We start from the raw sequence: 20,796 nt of genomic DNA, 5'->3' as shown, positions 1-20,796 counted from the left end.
GTTGAGGGAGTCAGTTAAAGATGTACTGTGTTCTCTTCCAAGTGAAAGCAATCGAGGTGTGTCTTCTTCCCGTAGGGTAACCATAAACATACCCTTAACATGTAGAGTGGCCATCCAGGGGTGGGCAGCAGCCTGCATTGCTGTCACTACAGAGGTTATGCTCAGGACAGCAGCCGTCAGGGGTGTAGTATTAAGTTTCCTGTGATCAGTTGTTAAACACCACTGGCCATTGGCCTTATGGACTGGCCCAACTGGGGAGTTCTGAGGGGAGCGCATACAACTTACAATGCGCATCTTCTCTAGCTCTTTAATCACTTCAAGACGTGGCCTGTTTGGCAATAGATATTGAGACAATAGGTTGTTCTGTGATAGGGCAGGGGCAGTCTGCAGGAGCCTCACTTAGAGGGGTTCTGCCTCTCTGCACCCAGGACTCCACGCTCCACCACTGGGCAGACCTGCCGGCCAGTATGCCAAACCCTCATGTATTTTCCTTGTGAGGACTTAGAGCCACTTCGGCAGGAGCAGGTGGGCCGAGCCCCAAAGGTTCGGGTCTGTTCCAGACCCCAGCGGGATGGCCAGGCTGGGGTCTGTGACAGAGCGGCCGCATTGTCCTGCGCCCGCCCGCCCCGCCCTGCCCTCAGAATCAGCTCAGCCCATCTCTCGCTTGGGGGTGACAATATCGTGTCACGTCTCCGCCCGAACCAGAACGCGCACGGGGGTGGTGAGGGTACTTCCGGCTGTGCTCCATGATCGCAGGGATTCTTGCCACAAGAGGCTGAACCAACACTTTCAGGGCATCCTGTGACCCTCTGAGGAGCGGTTTCATATATTATCAAAACCAAATCTACAAGTTCCTGTTAAAGTGACCTCAAAATACAGTCTTTTAATTTTGTGTCACTAAATTTGCAATACATCCCCTTCTAAAGATTATTTTAGGTGTTGCTTAGGAGAGCTGTAAGCAATTAGTAGTTGGGCTGTGCCTTCTTGAGATGCATACCACTTTTTGCTCCAAAGGTTTCAGGCTGCAGCAAGCACCCAGATATCACAGGAAAAATTGAGCATATAAAACTGAAGCCAGGAAGTTGCAAAGGAGAAACTGGCAAATAAAAGGCAAAAGTCCGAGTCCTACCTGTCCTGGATAATGGCCTGTCCAGGTGTGGGGTGGTGGCACAGGCTACCTGCAATTCAGGGCCTTGGGCACAAATCTTGTGCAGTTAGGTACTTATTTCCTTAGGAAATTAATACAAATATACAGTAAGAGGAGATCCCTGTTACTTAGTTCATTAAAGGGAAAATTAATTTATATTTAGATCTGTTTGTGCCTCTTTTGGAGGATGGACTTGAGCATAAAGGAGAAGAGTGTTCTAATCCAGGTCTGGGCAGGCTGAGGGGATGCAGAGAGTCTGCTCCCAGGGCAGCTGTTCCACTTTGGTTAATTTAGTAACTGCTTTATTGAGAGTTGAAGCAGAGTTCCAAGCAGGCACGCCATAGCTCCTTTTTCTTTCTCTCTGGCCTGTTAATTGTCCCAGTACTGCTCCAGATGTGCAAAAAGTGGGAAAGTCATCAAAAAAATGATTTTCATGCTTGATAACAGCAACATGCCTGCAACCTCAAGCGTAGAGTTGTGCTCATTCGTGACAGAGCCAGGGCTCTAACTGCAAATCAGAGTGAGTAGGGGATACCGATATGTGACTTCGTCAGGGAGTGCCCAGGCTGCTGGACAGGGGGAGACTTGTGCCAGCCAATTCATCTTTTAGCTCCTCTGGATAGAGAGGAAGATCTGCTGGGGATTGTGGGGATGTGCTCCTGCATCTGGAAAAGATGGCTGAGTGCCTGGCGTAAGAAGGGAACTGGGGTTTAGAAGTCAGAGTTGAGGTAGGTATGGAAGATGGCAATAGCTGTGATCTTTAGTTAAAAATAAAATTGCATGCCCCATCCCTGGCAGAGTTCAAGGCCAGTTTGGATGGGGCTTTGAGAAACCTGGGCTAGTAGAAGGTGTCCCTGCCATGACAGGGTGGTTGGAACTTTAAGGCCTCTTCCAGCCCAAACATTCTATGGTTCTGTGATTGAACTAGGTTTTTTTCTATCCTCTGTTAATGCAGAGTGGAATGAGAGCCAAAAAAGAGAAACTGGCTCTATACACACTGCACACTTAAATATTTGTTTTAAACTGTGTGTGAGGTCAAGCTAGAACATGCTTTGCAATTTGTGTTTTACTGCAGCAATTTTTCCACTCCTTCTGGCTGTTTTCTGTGGGTTTCAGCTCACCTCACCTCCACAGAAAGAATACTGTGCAGACGAAAGAGGCCATTATGAATCTTCCCTTAGGAGATTTTGTGTGTGTGTGTGCTCTGCTTTTAAATTACAATCTGATTATTTACGCCAATGTTTAAAATAGCTTTCTGATTCCCTGGTTAAAGTATTCTCAACCTGCTCCAGCTACATTTTACTATGCACTACTCCCACCAACCATCAGTTTTTATTTCAAGTCATTTTTCATAAAATAACATGAATCCTGTGTTGCTGTTACGTGATTTTCTTTACAGTTTTCCAGCTGTATTCCTCCTCCATGATAAACAGTGTTGCCAGTATTCATTTTTATCTTAGAATACACAAATTGCATTCCCTTAATCTCCCTTCATAAACAGTGCCCTGTAATCCTGTTATCATCGTTGACCTTTTTGGGAATTCCTCCGGGTTATTAATGTCTTTTAAATAAGAATCTTGGGATTTAAACTGTTTTCTGAGCAATGTTTACTCAAGAATTGATAGATTATTTCCTTTTTCTGTTTTCCTTTACATCCCTTATTTCTTTTTTGCCTGACATCTCAACAATGTTCAAAGTGGAGCTATGCAAATAACTGATTTGGGGGTTTGCTGCCAAATCAAAACATTAAAGAAAACCTTTGTTCCAGACTGAGCAAACACAATATTGAATCTAAAATATTTAGAATGTGTGGAGAGGTTTTTTTAGTGGGTTTACCCCCTTTTCGAAAGAAGAAAAAAATTTGTCAGTTTTCAAAATTATAGCATCATTGCAAACAGCAAACAATTTTCTGTTTGACTTTAATCATAAATAGCTTCAGTATTCTCTGAACTTGTTTTTTTTTTGTGACAAGTTACTGCCTAAAAGTTTTTGTTACCCTCAGAGTGAGTACTTTAAATACTTTTGGATCAGTATTGAGCAGATATGTCTTTATATTCCTTGTCTTATATATCTGTATTTATATTTAAGCATAGAAAGCTAAGGGGTTGTACTTAGTCATGCAAATCTCACTCATCTCATTTTACAGTGCTATAAAGACATTGGGTATGTTGGTGGTTCCTGGGCTCAGAAGTGAAAGCTCAAGCATAAACAACTAAGCAGGCCTTTGCAGGTAGTGGTGGCATTTTGAACATTTGGCCCATTTAAGCAGTGGTATGTTACTTGCTTTTATGTACCTAGATGTCGAAATCCTGATGAAGCTGTGTTTGAGATACCTTCACTTTTTTTTGGTTCCTACTTGAATTTACAATTCTGAGCTCAGAAAGAACATAGGAGAAATGCACATCCAGTCCACTGTTGCAATAAACAAAACACAATTAAAAATCATAAAATAAACACTGGCATCTGGAAGAGCAACTAGATAGAGGTTGCACAGCTTGTCCCAAAACTTCAGATTGTAGGATTTAGTTTTCTCAGATGTGTTGGATGCTGGGGTTGGGTAGTCTCGTGATGGAGGTGGGAGCTGTGGGAAATGCAGCAGGAGGTAATGAAGACAGGCATCCCAGGCTAGGTGGATTTACAGATGAACTGGAGAGGGGCATAAGCTGAGAGTATGGGAGCCCCATCTCTTCACCCATTTCTTACTGCTGGATGTGGTGCATGTTCCTTGTGGTGTGATGGGGAAATCTTGTGCAGCCTCTTCCCTGTTTAAAGCTAAGTCTGGCCCTGTGAATTCTTTCTTTTCCCAGTAAAGCAGACAGCAGAAGAGAGCTTTCCTTTGGCTGCTTTTGTGTAGATCCTAGTGTATTTAGCATGGTGTGAAACACTCACCTTGGTCTTTAGACAGCAGTCAAGCACTGCACTGTTCACCACTTTTAAAGCTGACCTGCTCCTAGGCATGCCCAGAAACAAGAGCGTCACACAGATGAGAAGCTTTGCTGACTGAGACTGATGGGAGGTACTTCCCAAGTGAGGTGGCAGATGAGGAGACGGCCACTTCCAAAATTCCTCCCCCATCCTGCCCCGAATGCGGGGGACCTTGCATCCTTTCATAAATCCAGCCTCCAGGGTGACATTACTTCCCTAAGGAGCTAAAAATGTACTGTCTTTAATGTGACATAGCAAAAGAGTAAACTTGCTTTATAATAGTGTATTTTATATATACCATTTCATAAAGAAATGAAAATTCTGCCGGGTTTGTTTCATGTTTTATTAGTATTACAAGCCTTGTCTTGCTTCCACACTGGGGCACTTTATTACAGGTCTCTCTTCCTCTCTTCTGAAATTCTGTAACTAATAAGAAGCTGTTGACTTTCTAAATTCAGGCAGGTTGTGACAGTTTGCTGGAGCTGGCAGTATACGGCGTGACCACAAACCTGCAAGGATTAATAAACTGAAAAAGCACAAGCTTCTCATCTGTCATTTGTGCTTCTTAATGAGAAGAGTGCTATTGAGAAAAAGAAGGAGCAAATGACAGCAATTGCAACCTGAAATGACACTTGAACTCTTACTGCATTTTGTAATCATTTCAAGGTGTGTAATACAGTGAATGCTTTCTTAGCTTATGACAGATTTTGCTTCTTATCCTGGGTCTGCTGGGTTGTTTAGTTAGTTACCTCCCAGATATGTTTCTTCTTCCAGTGTTTTTCTCTTGCCTACTGAAAACATTTCAAGCTGATTTAAAAATTTATGTGCATTATAATGAAAACCATATGTCTTAGATTAAGGGTGACTGTGCACAAGCTTTCAGCTGAATCAGGTTTAGCATGTGATTTCATGCATTTGCATATATGGTGTGAATGCTTGCCTGCACAGTTACTTGTGGTGCCCCAGTTACTTGTGTTCCATGTGTATGGGAACCAGATTTAGATGCATTGGAGAGGCTTCTGAAAGCCCTTTGGTAAACTTCTGCCACCAACGTGACAGGAGCTCTGGGATATTTTCCCAGTCTCTGATGGAGTTTGCTCCCTTCTACTAAGTCATCCTTGCCAAAGATGACATTTTGCCACTCCTAAAAATACTTCTGACCAGACTATCCATTTCCCTTCAAACAGACCAAATAGCGCTGCCAGGTACGTTTAAAAATCTCATGAGGTGACACTACATGCTTTTTTTATAAAAGATACTTGTCCATAAGTGGACTTACACTTGCATTTACTGTCAAATGCAAATTGAGTATCATGTTATACAACTCTCAGTGTATTATTTGAACCTCCCTGAGGTTGGTGTAGCAAAGCAGCATCCTTCCACCTCTGCTCCAAAGAGCCTTTTTGTCTGAACAAGAAGGTAAGTTCCCCAGACCACCCCCTTCTGCTCCATGAGCATATGCTCCCCCTGACAAAGGTCATTTCAGGCTGAGAAAAGAAAATTCATGAGAGCCATTTCTAAGATATTAGAACAACCCAAACTGTGTGCATAAGCACAAAAAAACAATTGGTTCAAGCTGATTTCTTTATGAAGAATCTTCTTAAAACACTTAAAAAAAACCCAACTTGCAGTGCTCGTTGTTCCAACAGCCTCTTGTGGCTGTGCTACAAACCCAAGAATTAAAAAAAATAAGAAAAACACAAGCCCAGATCACAGTGATATGCAGAATACACATGGTGGCTCTCAGCCAATAGCAGTAACTAGTTTGTAGTGACTGTGTTTTTAGAGAAGAGTTGGATTGATTGTGGTTTCACAGCATACACAAATCACATTCGGTATTCATTTTGAGATCTGCAGTGCTTATAATTTGCATTAATGGAGTTCACATTACTACCAAAACTACAGTATTTAGATGAGCTTAGAAAACTGCTTAATGAGATAAATTTTAATTATTTGATAACAACTCTTCTTCCAAAGTAAGAAGAGTAAGGAAGCAAAAAATCAAGACAAATAATGAGGTTAGATCACAAAGCCAGCACTCTGAATTGAGGAGATCATTTGTAAAATCAAATTTAGGTCCAAATGTGGGGAAGCTGGGTCTGTGTTGCCATTTTCCCCCCAAGTCTTCTGTCTGGTTTTGAGCTGGAGGTCTCCTCACCCAGCAGGTTTGAACAATTTATGAAGGGTCACACTGCAAGTTTTGTTCCACATCCCTCAAACTGCAGCTTTGCCAGCTGCCCAGGTTACCAGTTATTCCTGAATCATAGAATAGTTAGGGTTGGAAAGGAACTTAAGATCATCTAGTTCTAACCCTCCTGCCATGGGCAGGGACACCTCACACTAAACCATGCCACCCAAGGCTCTGTCCAGCCTGGCCTTGAACACCGAAAGAGATGGAGCATTCACAGCTTCCTTGGGCAACCCATTCCAGCACCTCACCACCCTCACAGTAAAGAACTTCCTCCTTACATCCAATCTAAACTTCTCCTGTTTATGTTTGAACCCATTGCCCCTTGTCCTGTCACTGCAGTCCCTAATGAATAGTCCCTCCCCAGCATCCTTGCAGGCCCCTTTCAGATACTGGAAGGCTGCTATGAGGTCTCCACACAGCCCTCTCTTCTCCAGGCTGAAATATGGTTAACAGACCCGTCTGATGAGGGAGCACTGGCAAGCAGTCAGGTGCATGTCCACTGAAGAGTAGGGAGTGATGGCTTCAGCAGCCAGTGCAATGGGATATGGGAGGGATGCCTGTTGGTACCCTTAGGATTGACCATGCCAGGCATTGCTGTGCCCAGCTCCTCACCATCATTCTGGGAGCACAACTCACAAATCTGAGCTCAGTGACTAAGCTGTGCATAAAATCAAAGGGGATGGTCAGGTACTAAAATCCAAAATTCACAGCAGAGCATGACAGGCAGGAGCACGCCTCCACCAGTACACAGGAGAAGTTAGAGAGAGTGCCTGTCAGAGAGAGAGACAGAATTGGTCACCTACTTGTAGTCCTGAGTGTGCCCACATGCATGCCTTAGATTCACTCTGAGCCTCCATGCTGGAGCTAGACCAACTCTGTGAGGGCAGGCAGCCTGCTCATTTCATTCCTTTGAAACAGGGCAATGCTACTGCTACCTCTGTGTTCTGGGTCCCAGCTGAGCAGTCAGAGCTTGAGGAAAAGAGCAGTTCAGTGCCCTCCTTGGACCAAAGGACTTTAAATCCACACCTCTCACCAGAGTTCCTGAGTCACTGCGACCTACTGGGCATCCTCCGCTTTCACCATAGACTCTAGACCTCAGCTTCAGGAGAGGCAGAACCATGGGCAGAGGAAGTGGGAGCAGCTTGTGTCACCCAAATGTTAGAGCTGTCCACATGGAGGAGATCTCTGTGTCCTTTTCCTTGGTTTCAGGATTATGTCTTCTTTTACCCAGTTACTGTTTGGTGTGAATAGAATAGTAAGTCCAAGATAAGTAACAGTAAATCAAATAAATAGTAAGTCAAAGGATGGAGACTGGAACCAAACCCTGCTGTCAGCTCTTGATGCTGTGAATTGAGTACATTTTCCACTAGGAGACTTTACCCTTGAAATGGATAATTTTTAAGGGTGTTACCTGAAGAAAGGCCTGAAATGCTGAAGAGAGACTTCATCACTCCTTTGCGGCTTCTTACTTTTTTCAGCGCATGTGAGCAGTGTGGTTTTCTTTCCTAGATTGCTTGTGCTGTACAAAAACAACCTTGCGGGAGCAACCTCATATTAAGTAGAAAAGGAAGCCACATTAGTGTTTCCTGGAAATACACTGCTTATACTGTTAAAGGTTGGAACAAGAGATGTAGCTGTGAGTTAAAGGTTTCAAGAGAAATGAAACCAAATCTCTTTAAAATACAGTCCCTTTCAATAGTGGGCATTGCAACTGAATTCTTTCTACTTTTCCAACTGCTTCTAATGGCTTTGTTAGATTTTTTTACACAGTTAGGCCCTGTCTTTTCCCCTGGGGTCTCTAAATTAACCTATCTACAGAGAAAGTGTGACCCTTACTCCTCTAGTTGCTGCCTCCAAGTGATGAACATGTATGCATAGAGTGGGCTTTGCTGTGGAACAGGATACTTTTCAAGGCGAGGAAGCTCAGCAAACGTAAGTGCTTTACATTTGAGAACAAGTATCTGTCAGCAGTGTTTTATTTACAGCTCTATTTCACTGGATGACAATATGCAAAGCTTAGCGTCAAAACTGGTGTATAGAAAGACGTCATGTTATGGAGTCAGAAGATAAGTAAGCTCTGCGGTTTATAAGCTTTGGCAGCTATGAAACAGTGGTGAAGTTACAAATAGGAAAGACTTACATGGAAAGACTGATAAGCTGTATGCATCCTGAGTTTTGGAAATCAGTTATGCTGCTCAGTTGTCGATGTCCTGTCACAGGTATTACTTGAATTATTTTTTTCTCTCCATACATTAGTCTTACTATTTAGATAGCAAATGGACAATAAAACGCACACAGGAAAGTTGGAGCTTTCTTCTTAGAGAAGATTAAATGCTAAACTTTAGTGTTGAGGCCAGAAGACCTTGTCTGTAAGAGCTATGAGTAGCGAACTGGGATGCCATACTTCAGGCATGCGTGGGGTTATTGTGTGACTCTGCGTAAGCAATGTATTTACTGCCTGTGTATACATACATACATAGATATATATCCATGGTGTGGTATTTCTGTGCTTGCATATTGCCCTGGTAGGCCTAATATACTGACTTTTTTCTGCCTGTAACAGCTGTGAATGCAGTGTGTGGTCTGGTCACCATACTGTGTCATTACCCTTGTGCTATGGCTGAAGCCATGCAGACACTGCAGTTAAAGGTGGGGCTTCTCTGCACCTAGAATGTAGGCGTGATGGCTGTGCTGCCCAAGTGCAGTAAACACACATCAGTGCCAGGTGTCCTTGCACAGGCAGCTCCTTCTCCCTCCCTCAATCCCACCTTGAAATTGTGGCATCACATGCAGGATGGGAAATCTTGAGTCATCAGCAGGAGGAGGTTCCCCATCTGACTCCCATGCTGCAGCAGGACAGCATCAGCACCCTGAGCTGCGCTGCCTGACCCCTGGCTCAGGTGAGCACACATCTGCCAGAGCCTCGCTGCCCTCCCTGCCTCTGCCTGGGTTGTGCCTGCCCGTGCTGCCTGCAGCCCTTGTCACGGGGTGGCTGTTGTGGTTTAAACAAAGTCAGCCATAAATCACGCAGTCGCTCTCTCACTCCCCCCACCTTTTTGCCGTCCCCCTGCTCCCGGAGGGGTGGGAAGGAGAATCAAAAGAATGCAACTCCCACAGGTTGAGATAAGAACAATTTAGTAACTAAGGTATAACACAAACCACTGCTGCTACCACCAATAACAATAATGATAAAGGAAATAACAAGGGAAGAGAATACAGCACCTAACCACCTGCCGACCGATAACTCGCCCCCCCAGCCCAACCAAGCACCGCCCGATACCTAGTCCTACCCCGCAGTCCTAGTCCTTCCAGGTAACTCTCAGTTATACCCTCGGCATGATGTGCTGTGTATGGAATACCTCTTTTGCTAGTTTGGATCAGGTGTCCTGTCTCTGATTCCTCCCAGCTTCCCCTCCTCCCTGGCAGAGAATGAGGCTCAGAAAGTCCTTGGCCAGACCAAACATTTGAGCAGTAACTAAAAACATGGGTGCTATCAGCACCGTTCCAAGGCCAAAAGTCAAAACCACAGCACTGCACCAGCTACCAAGAAGGAGAAAAAATGACTGCTGCTGCTGAACCCAGGACAGTGGCACAGCTCCCTTCTCCAGGTCCCTGGAATGGCCTTCCCTTTTGAAGAGCTAAGCTTTCCATTTGTGCACTTTGAAATTGAGCTAAGGAATGTTCTGGGCTGGGCTGAACCACAGGCACAGAGAAATGGGGCTGGTCTCAGGCCTGGTGAGATTGGGAAAATGCTGAGTTAAATCCGAACATGTCTGACCCTATGACCAGTTGCTAAGAGTTACCAGATAGTAAGGATGGTTGCTGGATGACTCATCCTCTTTAAGGCTGTGAAGATGGTGCACTTGGAGGTTTATCTGTCTTGGACGGGATGATGATATCTGCAGCTGTATCTCTCCCTCATGGAAAAAAAGAGCAAACCTGGGATTTGTGGTAAATCTGCAGCACTGGCCAGGGATGTAGATGCATGGGACAGCACCCAGAAATCCAGGTCAGTGATGCTCCCCCTGACCGGCTGTGTGAAGGAGGTTTCCATCCCCACAAATAAAATCACCATCCGTTATTGTGGCCCTGCAGCAGGAGCCTTGGATATGCTTTGAGGCATATGTCATTTGAGCGATGCCATTTGAGTGACAGACTGAAAAAACTCCTAACCTTAGGGTGGGTTTTTTCCAGGGGAGAGGACTTTCGTAGTACATCTATTTAGTACTGACCTTAGCAAAATGAGAGCATTTTTTCTTGTATATGCCAGAGCTTGGGAAATAAAATCTGTGATCCATAGGAAGTCAGTAATCAGATAGATGCCTTAGCACCCAGGAAGCACTTGAGAGCCACACATGATTACTGGATTATTTCAAGACTGTTGGTACTACATTACCATGCTTCTGTGACACATGAATACCTGTGCAGGTGCGTGTATACTTATACACATACCCTATTAGTCTCTATACATATATACATCTATAAATGTGTGTGTACATCGTCTCAGAAACAGAACAGAAGCAGCTTTCCTCCCAACAAGTAGTATTTGCATATGAATTAAAGCAAGAGAAATCTCCAGTTAGAACTGTGTGCTCCTAATGACTGTGCTCCCAAAGGAGACACGTGAGTGGTCTCATTCAGCTGTTGATGGCTGTGAGAAAGCGAACAGGTTGTCACAACCAATGTTCCTAGCCAAAGTCCTAAAATGGCTTCTGTAGCATGAAGGGCACATGTCCAAAAGTTTTGTCAGCTCTTGTGGAAGTGACAGTTCTGAGGAAATGATGAAAATCTGGAACAAGTCCAGCGCTTGCCCTCAGGGACGTTTGAAAATCCATGTGACTTCTGAAATTCACCTGGGACGGACAAAGGAAGGATGCTTGTGCTTCACTGTTGCTTTGAAAACAGTCTTTTGAGTTATAATTTCCATCATGTTTTCACTCTTCCCCTTTCCTTTCCAGGCAGTGAAGCTGATTTTAGCTCTTCAGGCAGCACGGGCAGTATTTCAGGACCTGAAGTCCATCTGTCTGCTGCTGGAAGCAAGAAATCTTTCTCTCGCAAGTAAGTAAAGCGATTTTTCCTGAACATTGCAAGTACTGCTTGTGCAAAGATAGACTGCTCTGTAAGGTCGTGCAGTTAATGCATACAATACCTGTGTTGTGAGATTTAAAACAATTTGGGTAACACTGTGTTCCCCGCCAGCGCCCACACTCGTGAGAACTGTGATATGAGAAAGAAAAAATGATGCTGTATTTGGAACATACAAATTGCCAGCATGTCAGATCAGCCAAATGGTATTGATGTATGTTGCTTATTCATGACAGGTGTGGAGAGATAATCAGGTAAAGCAGAAAAGGCATTGGCTGGAGTGGAGGCGGAAAGAACTGGGTGTGTGTTGGTTAACAGCGGTACTTCCAGCCAGTTAACATTTTGGTTTTATTACTTTACTTCCTCTTTGTAATAAATTGTCAGCTCGACTTCTGCCTTTCCAGATCATGATCTTACTTCTGTAGGAAATAGGTAGACAATATTGCCTTTGGTGCTTTTTTTCTCAAACACCCTGGCCTAATCTTTACATAACTCAAACGAAATGCAAGCTTTAAAAAATATCATGCTCATCTGTCTGACCAAACCTTTCATAAAGATTTCTGTGGGGTTTCTTCCCTTCATGTGTGGAGTGCAAATACAGACAGCTTGTGAATGGGGGGCAGTGGGATTGGGGTGTGCACAGTGCGCTCTGCTGACACGATCCCTGTTGGATACAGGTTTTGGAGTAGGTGGAAAGAATTCAGGTTGGCAGGACTGGTTTCCTGCCCTCCATGGCAGAGCTGGCAGGCAGGGACTGGCAGCAGGGTACTCGTATGCTTGAGTTACACAGACGACTCGAGGATCGCAGTGTGCCCCAGTGTACAGGCATCAGCAAAATGATGCTTTATGAGCAGTTTCTTATCTGTGTTGCGAGACTGTTAGAAAAATAAACTTAAGCTCTTGCTAGATTAAATCTAGCAAGTAAAGTTACTGGCTGTGGAAAGAAACAGTACTATGCATAATACAAAGCCCTAAAATCACCTTGTTTTCAGTAAGGTTATGTAAAATTTCATATATTATTGTGCATCTAAATATAACTTTAAATTAAAGCATATTGACCTACTGAATTGGGCAGAAGTCGTCTGTCATAAGACTCCTTCAAATGCATTGCTTTGTTATGCACAGTCCATACAAGTTCTGCCTCCTGCCAGAGTTGATGCTGTACTGCACAAAGTGGGAGGAGTTGTCTCCTTTGCAATAGGTTCTTTTTTAACTATTTGCCTCAACCCACTACGAAACATTCCACTGTTTCACAGACCACTGCCCTGTGCTTCATTGTAAAGTAACCGTAAAATCACCCAAACCACAGCAGTGTCATGAAGGTTTGCAGCAGCCACTCGACCATCTGTTCCTTATAAGCTATTCCACTTTCAGAGAAGGGAGGGAACCAAATCGAACAATTTAAAAAAAGAGACTTTGCTTCATAATTTTGTGATATTTAAATTTTTATGTCCCAGCTTTCTCTTTTGCTGTCTGGATTTATCTTTTTCCAATCTTGTTTTAATCCTGCCCTTTCATTAAATTTAGAACAACTTCCATGGGAGGAAGAAGGCAGCAGCATAATAATGCAGGAAGGCAAACCAAGTAGGCTGTCCTCAGGGTTCCCCAGCCTTTTGGCAGCTGTTGGGCAGTGCAGATACCAATTGCTTTCAAGCACACACAGTTGAAAGTCAGAGTTTTAATAAAGAGTGGGAAAAGAAAGATAGGTGTGTCTGAGGGAAACTGGAAGGAGGAAGGGAGGGAGAGAAGGGAAGGAAGGCTGTGCTTTCCTTTGTCTATTTTAATACTATTCCAGCCTATTCCCAGTAGGGTTCAACTATATCTAAGCAAATGAATAGCTGACAATGGCAGCTGAAACACCCAGGATGCCAAAGGCAGAAAAGAACAGTGGCTCAACAAAAATCTGTTTTCACTGCACGCTGTGATGCCTCAGGCTGCTTGCTGAGGAGCATGAAAGCAGCCTTACAGCAAACCTCCACAGACAGGCATCTCTCTGCAGGCCTGGCCAGGGAAAGCTGCAGCGTGGTTCTTGTGGTACTAATCCAGGCTGCAGGCCTCTCATTACTTAATGGAGCCAGAAGTTCAGGGAACGTGGATGATGGAGTCACTGGGTACTGTGCTATCCACAGACAAATGTGAAGGTGGCCGAGGTTTCCCTAGATCACGTGGTTCAGACTGAGAGCCTTGCAGTCACTGAAAGGACATGCAGTGGCTGATGGCTTCAGGACCTTCTTCTCAGCCAGTCACAGCTCAGGTCTGGCTGGGTATCAGTCAGCGGGTGCTGAGCAACTGTATTGAGCGTCACTTGCGTTTATTGGTTTTTATTCAGCTGTCTCTTTTTGTCTCCCTTTTCATTACACTTGGTGTTGTGTTTATTATTCTATTTTACTTCATTTTATTTCAGTTATTATACTGTTCCTATCTCAACCCATGGGTTTTACGTTTTTGTCTGGTTCTCCTCCCCATCCCTCCAGGGGCGAGGGCAGGGGGTGGCTTTGTGAAAACTGGTTTCTGGCTGGGGTTAAACCACGATAATCCTCTAACTATTTGGTTCCCCTCCAGTCGTGGCCCTTATGGTCGGAATAATGGATCCTTATCCTACAAGCCTGGAGCCAGCCCACTTGCTTCCCGTGAAAAGGACCCTTTGCCAACACTGTGCAAAAACCAGCTGAGTCCTCCTAATATCCATCAGAGTTACAGGGCTTCTTCAGTCAGCAGCAGCAACTCAGGCTCACACAAAGGAAGCAACAGCAGCCCAGTGATGAGGCAAGTGTTTATTTCAGCATCCCGGTGTTCAGCGCATGACTTATCTTCTCTGCACTGTAACATGGGATCAGCTGTGCCAGTTGCAGAGCAGGTCACCTTGCTCCTCAGCATAAGTGTGACTTCTCCTGATGGTGGCTTGACTGTGAGCAGGGTGCTCCATCCCTTGTAAAAGCTTTATCGTTTCAGCACTGTAAAACTCAAGGTTACTTTTAATCAAAGCCCTTTGGAGTTTGTTTTCACTCCAAGGCAGGCTACTTCATGGGGTTTCATGCCTTCAGTTCTCATGGTTCTTTTCTTGAAGGGTCCTTTCACTTTGGAGACAACTGGATGGGGTAGTATAGAAAATATTATGCACTTGAGGGAAAATTCACCCTGCCCAGCCTTGAGCACCCTCCTGAGGAGTGCAGTTTCCTGTACAGGAAGGAAAACAGATGTCTGCCAGAGAATGCAGCATGTAGTGCAGAGAAGAAATTGCCACCACACTGCTGCTATTTCCCTCCCTCTCCCTCTCTCAGGCAGTTCAACAGCCTACCATGTCAGACACACACCTAAAGCTAAATAGGATGAATCGAGGTTTCAGCATGCTGGGCTTCATAACTCCCATGTGGAGATGAACTCAGCAGCCTTGCCTGTCCGTGTTCACAGCTGGGGACCCTTGCCAGTCCCAGCTGCCTGCTGCTGGGCACACCATCCATTCTGTGTGAGAGCATAGCTGGGTGGTTTAGCCTTAAATGTCTCATTTGATGTCATGGCACTGAAAGCAAGTACGATAAATAGCAGATTTTGCACATAGCCACAAATCAGCTGTTCCCTCAAGCACTCTGATGTGCCAGAGGGAGTCACTTGTGTGGACATGGAGGAGCCCCAAGGGAGTCAAATGTATCAGTCAACAGGATGCTTTTCTTTTGGCTGGGATGGAAGAACTGTAGGAATGATGTTATGTGACGGTTTGTGTGTTTTCTTCGCAGGCGATCGGGAAGGTACAATAATTCTTGTGACAATCACAATATTAAGCCACAAAGTCCAGAGCAGTATTTGACACCTCTGCAGCAGAAAGAAGTCACAGTACGGCATTTGAAAACCAAGCTGAAGGAATCTGAGAGCAAACTCAAAGAAAGGTAAATTTTGCTTCAGAAATCAGAGCAAGAAAGATTTATTCAGGAACATTCAGGGGTGGGAATCCCAAACGCTTTTACTCATTTCTTGACCACATAAAGTTTGCATTAAGAAATCTGAAATCTTTTCAGTCTGATGAGGTTGTTTTCAGGTATTTCAGGTCTCACAGTGTTCTCAGGGAATACATACCATGCACTTTAATATGATTATAGCTGCCTCTTTCCCCTTTTTTGAACTTTCATTGTAGAATATTTTTTAAAGGACTATATTTTACCAGTCTGGTTTAGCATTGAGAGGCCTTTATAAATAAGGCAGTTTTTCCCTGCCAGCATGGGACCTTAGTCTCTTGTTCTGCCTCTCAGTGAAATATGACTACAAATGTCGCCTTGCTCCCCTAATGAAAGAAAAGCTCTTACACATACCAGTGTGCCCACTTGTCGTTACTGGCTGTGTGGTGAGGTTGGTGACTCTGGCTGGCAGCTGTATGCATGTCTGCCAGCTCTCTCAGGGATGGCAGAAAATGGGGCATGGAGGAGTTTGCTTCCTTGTTGGAGCATCTCTGCAGCACAACAATTCCAGCATGAGGAGCCCCATGTTGATTTGTTAACTGGCCAGTCAGCAGTAGTGTCACAACACTTTTATTCTGCTACAGGGAAAAAGAAATAGAAGAGCTCAAAGCTCAGCTGGGACGGATGAGGGAAGACTGGATTGAAGAAGAGTGTAATCGTGTGGAGGCAGAGCTGGCCTTAAAGGAAGCAAAAAGTGAAATTAAACAACTTAAGGTTGTTATCGAAACCATGAAAAACAGCATGGCTGAGAAAGACAAAAAAATGCAGAAATATTTCCTAGACATAAACATTCAAAACAAGAAACTGGAATCTTTGCTGCAGAGCATGGAGGTGGCTCAGCACAGCTTTGTGCAGGATGAGCAGCACCTGGAGTACATGTGTGACTTGGAAGGGAAGCTGTTAGCCGTGATACCAGACAGCCTCATCACTGGGGAGCAAGCTCTGGAGGAGGTGGCAGATAGTGGACTGCTTCTTAATGAGGGCACAGCTAATGAGACTGATTCATGTGAAGAGAGTTTAACCACCAGCACCTCCGCACCGAGTGATCCAATTCCCTCCAATCCTGCTGTGAATAAAGAGATGCTTGAAAATGCTCTGGATGAAAAACCAGCTTCCCCCCAGGAGGAGGAGAAAAGCATCAACGTGATGGTGGAAAAGGCCATCCAGACTGATGTGGTACCATATAGCCTGGATGTGGAGCAGTTCTTCCAAAGCATCTTCAGTGCTCAAGATAACTATCCTCTAAGCCCACCTTCGTCACTGAAGGAGCTGGATGAGTTTTCTCTTGGAAGCTTCACCGATTCTGCTATTGCAGTGGACTTAACTCCGAGTGATCCAAACTCTGTCATCCTTTTGTCTCCCATGGAGTCTCCGTGCCGATTGGTGCAGCGCGGAGTTAATGAAAACCGTTTCATGAAAGAACTTGATTTCATCGACCCTCCTGATGATGAAGGCTTTAAGTATGCCCATACTTCCTCTCAGATAGACATCAAGAGGAGCTACTGGAGCAGCAGTCCCCTCACAGATGTTCTGGCTCTAGCAGTCCCTGTTATACCAACTGTCCTGTGGGCTTTCAGTACCCACAGAGGAGGCACAGAACCCATTTACAATATTAGCACATTGCTTCGTGGCTGCTGCCTGGTGGCCCTGTTCTCTTTACGCCGTACACCCTTCCGTACCAAAATTTAATGTCTGCTCTGTCCTGGTGTGGTTACCCGAGACAGAGGTGAATAGGGATAAAATAGGTCCTTAAAGTATCGTAGATTCTTTAAGAGTTCATAATTTTGCTTTTCACTATTTGATTTGCACTACAAATTGTTTCAGAAACATGTTCCTTGTTCAAAAATATAAAATAGCTGAATCCTGTACTTCCACAAGGTATCTTTTAACTGGTGTTTTAAACAGCACTGCTGCCTACACAGATGGTCCTCTTGCTCCCAGGCACTGTGTCCTTCCCCTGTGCTGGTGTCTTTATGGTGCCAGAGCATCTGCACAGTAAACATGACCAGGGAAATCAAGAAGACTTACAGCTCATGTCTGTGTTTTCTGCTGAGCTAGTCTTGAGCTCGGTCACTTCCCTCAGTGGTTCACTGAGCAGACTCACTGGCTCAAGGGCAGCACAAAACACACACAGGGAAGGGAACAGTATTTCTTACGGCAGCACTCACCTCAAATGGTTGTGAAACTACAGTGTTACGTAAGTTACATAGAGACTGAAGCCCAACAAGGGTATCATCCATGTGCTCCAGAAAGCATGCTAGCGCTTTCCATGTGTTGTCCAGAGTGTCAAATCAGTTTAGAGGTTAACACACACATTTCGCAGGCAGCTTCCACCCAGCACATCCTTTGTCCCTGTCTTGTGTAGTGCTCTTCTCAATGGTGCAATTGCTCGAGCATTTCATTGGTCTTGTGCCTATACTTGGACTGTAACCAAAAATGTGCATTGTTGGGAGTCTTGAAACTTGTTATAAGTTTAGAATCATAGGATCATAGAACAGTTAGGGTTGGAAAGGAACTTAAGATCATTTAGTTACAACCCCCCTGCAATGGGCAGGGACACCTCACACTAAACCATGCCACCCAAGGCTCTGTCCAACCTGGCCTTGAGCACCGTCAGGGATGGAGCATTCACAGCTTCCTTGGGCAACCCATTCCAGTGCCTCACCACCCTTACAGTAAAGAACTTTTTCCTTATATCCAATCTGATCTTGCCCTGTTTAAGTTTTAACCCATTACCCCTTGTCCTATCACTGCAGTCCCTAATGCAGAGTCCCTCCCCAGCATCATTATAGGCCCCCTTCAGATACTGGAAGGCTACTATGAGGTCTCCACGCAGCCTTCTCCAAGTTGAACAGCCCAACTTTCTCAGCCTGTCTTAATACGGGAGGTGCTCCGGTCCCCTGATCATCCTCATGGCCTTCCTCTGGACTTGTTCCAACAGTTCCATGTCCTTTTTATGTTGAGGACACCAGAACTGCACACAATACTCCAAGTGAGGTCTCATGAGAGCAGAGTAAAGGGGCAGGATCACGTCCTTTGACCTGCTGGTCACGCTCCTTTTGATGCAGCCCAGGATGCAGTTGGCTTTCTGGACTGCAAGCGCACACTGCCGGCTCATGTTCATTTTCTCATCAACCAACACCCCCTAGTCTTTCTCCACAGGGCTGCTCTGAATCTCTTCTCTGCCCAGCCTGTAGCTGTGCGTGGGATTGCTCCGACCCAGGTGGAGGAGCTTGCACTTGTCATGGTTAAACTTCATGAAGTTGGCATCAGCCCACCTCACAAGCATGTCAAAGTCCCTCTGGATGACATTCCTTCCCTCCAGCGTATCAACCGAACCACACAGCTTGGTGTCATTGGCAAACTCACTGAGGGCGCACTCAATCCCCCTGTCCATGTCACCGACAAAGATGTTGAGCAACACCAGTTCCAACACCGATCCCTGAGGGTCACCACTCATTACTGGTCTCCAGCTGGACATCGATAGGTACACTTTGAATCTTAATTTTGGTTTAAGTCTTAGTGCATTGGAACAGTCTTCCAAGCCCTTTAAAATACTAAGGATAAATGTATTGTGGTTTAACTTATTGTTTATTTATTTGTTTTTGTGTAAGTTACCTTTATTATCACAAGTTCAGTAAAGCATGTTGGAAATGTCAAATGCGTGAGTGTTTTATTGTGGAAAACCTATAAAAAACACCCCATTTCAGCTGAGTTCTCTGGCACAGTCCAAGCAGGAGGAGGCACAGTGATAGGGCATAAGGTTGGTTGTGAGATCAAGAGCAACAACTCTGAGAGCCAATAAATCAGCATTGTGACAAGTGACTATTAATCCAAAATAATGAACGCTTAATTGCAGCACATGTTTCACAGTTGTGAATAACCTGGGCGATAGTGTCCGTTGTTAAGTCCACCCCTCGGTCACGAGCCCATCTGTATGTTACATCTCTGCCCTGATGGCCTGAAGTGTCATGGGCCCACCAGGCCAAAAATAATTCACCCTTATGCTGCCAATCCGAGCCAATTCAATCTTAGCAGCTTTACCCACTTGTTGGTTTTTCTGGTGTTCCTCAGTGGCCCGACTCCTGGGCACATGAGCATCTATGTGGCGTACCTTCCCTACCAGGTTCTGCACCGGGTCAGCAATACCTTGCCACAGTGCAGCAGCCCAGATGGATTTACCTCTGCGTTGCCAGTTGCTCTGCTTCCATTGCTGCAACCACCCCCACAGGGCATTTGCCACCATCCAACAGTCAGTATAAAGTACTGGCCCCCCTTTCCTCATTCAGCTCTGTGGTTACAGGACAGAGCACAGAGTTAGACTGGGGAAACTGTAGTACAGCTCCAAGCACAAGTACTCAGCCAGAGGAACAGGCAGCAGTGGGTCTGTGGCCACAGGCGCCTGCTCTGCTGCACACACACTGCATCACACACACACGGGACCTGCTCTGAAACCCAGTGCAGCCCTCTGGAACCTTGCAACTTCCCATTTTGGTGCTCTCGGAAGAGTATCAGTTTCCTGGCACCTGACAGAGGTCCAGGAGGCCCAGCTGAACTCAGCCAACAGTCTGGGCACACTGAGATGCAGCTATGACCATGAAACCATGTCCAAACCATGAGATCTGTGCATAGATCAGAGGAGGGCAACATCACCCAACAGATGAACAGTGGGGCTTGTCTGGCTCCACCCCAGCTTCCAGACACACCTCTGGCCATTTAAACCTCACCAGCCTTCTGTTTTCCCCTTTGCAAAGCAAGTGGAGCATTTCCCTGTGCAGCTCAGGACAGAGGAGGCCTGGTGAAGCCTGACAATGCCATGCGTTGTTCACCAGCTTTGGGAGGAAGGGAACTGTTAGTAAGCCAGAGGGAGGAGGAGGAGTTGGCCAGCGTGTGGGGAGCATTTGCAACACTCAAGAGGGTGATGCGCACTGGTGCTTGCAGAGGCAACTTGGGGTCCTTTCACATCCTCGTGATGCCTCAGTTCTGCATTACTTGTGTTTGCAACAAAGATTCAAGAGGTTTCTTTAAGCATTATTTCAAGGAAGAGAATTAACGGACAGTTCAACGCGACACAGTCCCCTGGAGCTCACAAAGATGCTATGGGAGCCAGTAATTTGCTCTCCAATGCTCTCCTGGCTCCCTGGGCTCCCACAGGCCTGGCATGCCCTGTGAAGCTGCTGCAGTACATATTGCTCAGAGGTCGCTTTCAGCTTTGTCATTACATGGACACCAGGGCCAGTATGTGGGGTTAATGCACTTGTTACAGGTGCAATTTCATCATTTATAGGTGTTCCCTCTTAGCACTAGAAAACATGTCAGAAAATGCTGTGTTCCTGCTTCAGAGCGTGTCTGCTCAAGGCCAAGAGAGCAGTATTTTATACCATAAGATGTTACCAACTTGATTACAGTTTTGGATTTCTCTACTGCAGAAAGAGGCAACAAAGCACAAACCCGCACGTGGGTTTAAAATTACAGTAGGACAAACTCATTTTATAGAA

The 20,796-nt window shown here is 45.2% G+C and overlaps 1 protein-coding gene across 3 annotated transcripts in view; it reads left to right on the top strand.

Moving 5' to 3' along the window:
- Positions 1-17,151, top strand: part of SYBU (syntabulin) — a 38,113-nt gene extending 20,962 nt beyond the window's left edge. For 2 of the 3 annotated variants that reach the window (XM_061373407.1, XM_061373405.1), the window contains exons 4-6: positions 11,222-11,321; positions 15,083-15,232; positions 15,883-17,151. In XM_061373407.1, the coding sequence (XP_061229391.1) occupies positions 11,222-11,321; positions 15,083-15,232; positions 15,883-16,987 (1,355 nt within the window). In that variant the 3' untranslated portion in view covers positions 16,988-17,151. Of the gene's footprint in view, positions 1-11,221; positions 11,322-13,910; positions 14,115-15,082; positions 15,233-15,882 lie in introns of all 3 variants that reach the window. The other variant, XM_061373408.1, reaches the window with a different exon arrangement.
- Positions 17,152-20,796: the final 3,645 nt, after the last annotated feature.

This window comes from Neopsephotus bourkii, unplaced genomic scaffold (assembly GCF_033783945.1).
Source record: "Neopsephotus bourkii isolate Nb327-2 ecotype Australia unplaced genomic scaffold, CSIRO-AGI_Nbou_v1 NB_1630, whole genome shotgun sequence".
NCBI lineage: Eukaryota > Metazoa > Chordata > Aves > Psittaciformes > Psittacidae > Neopsephotus > Neopsephotus bourkii.
Note: the sequence above shows the minus strand (reverse complement) of the source record. Positions and strands in the feature narration are given on the sequence as shown.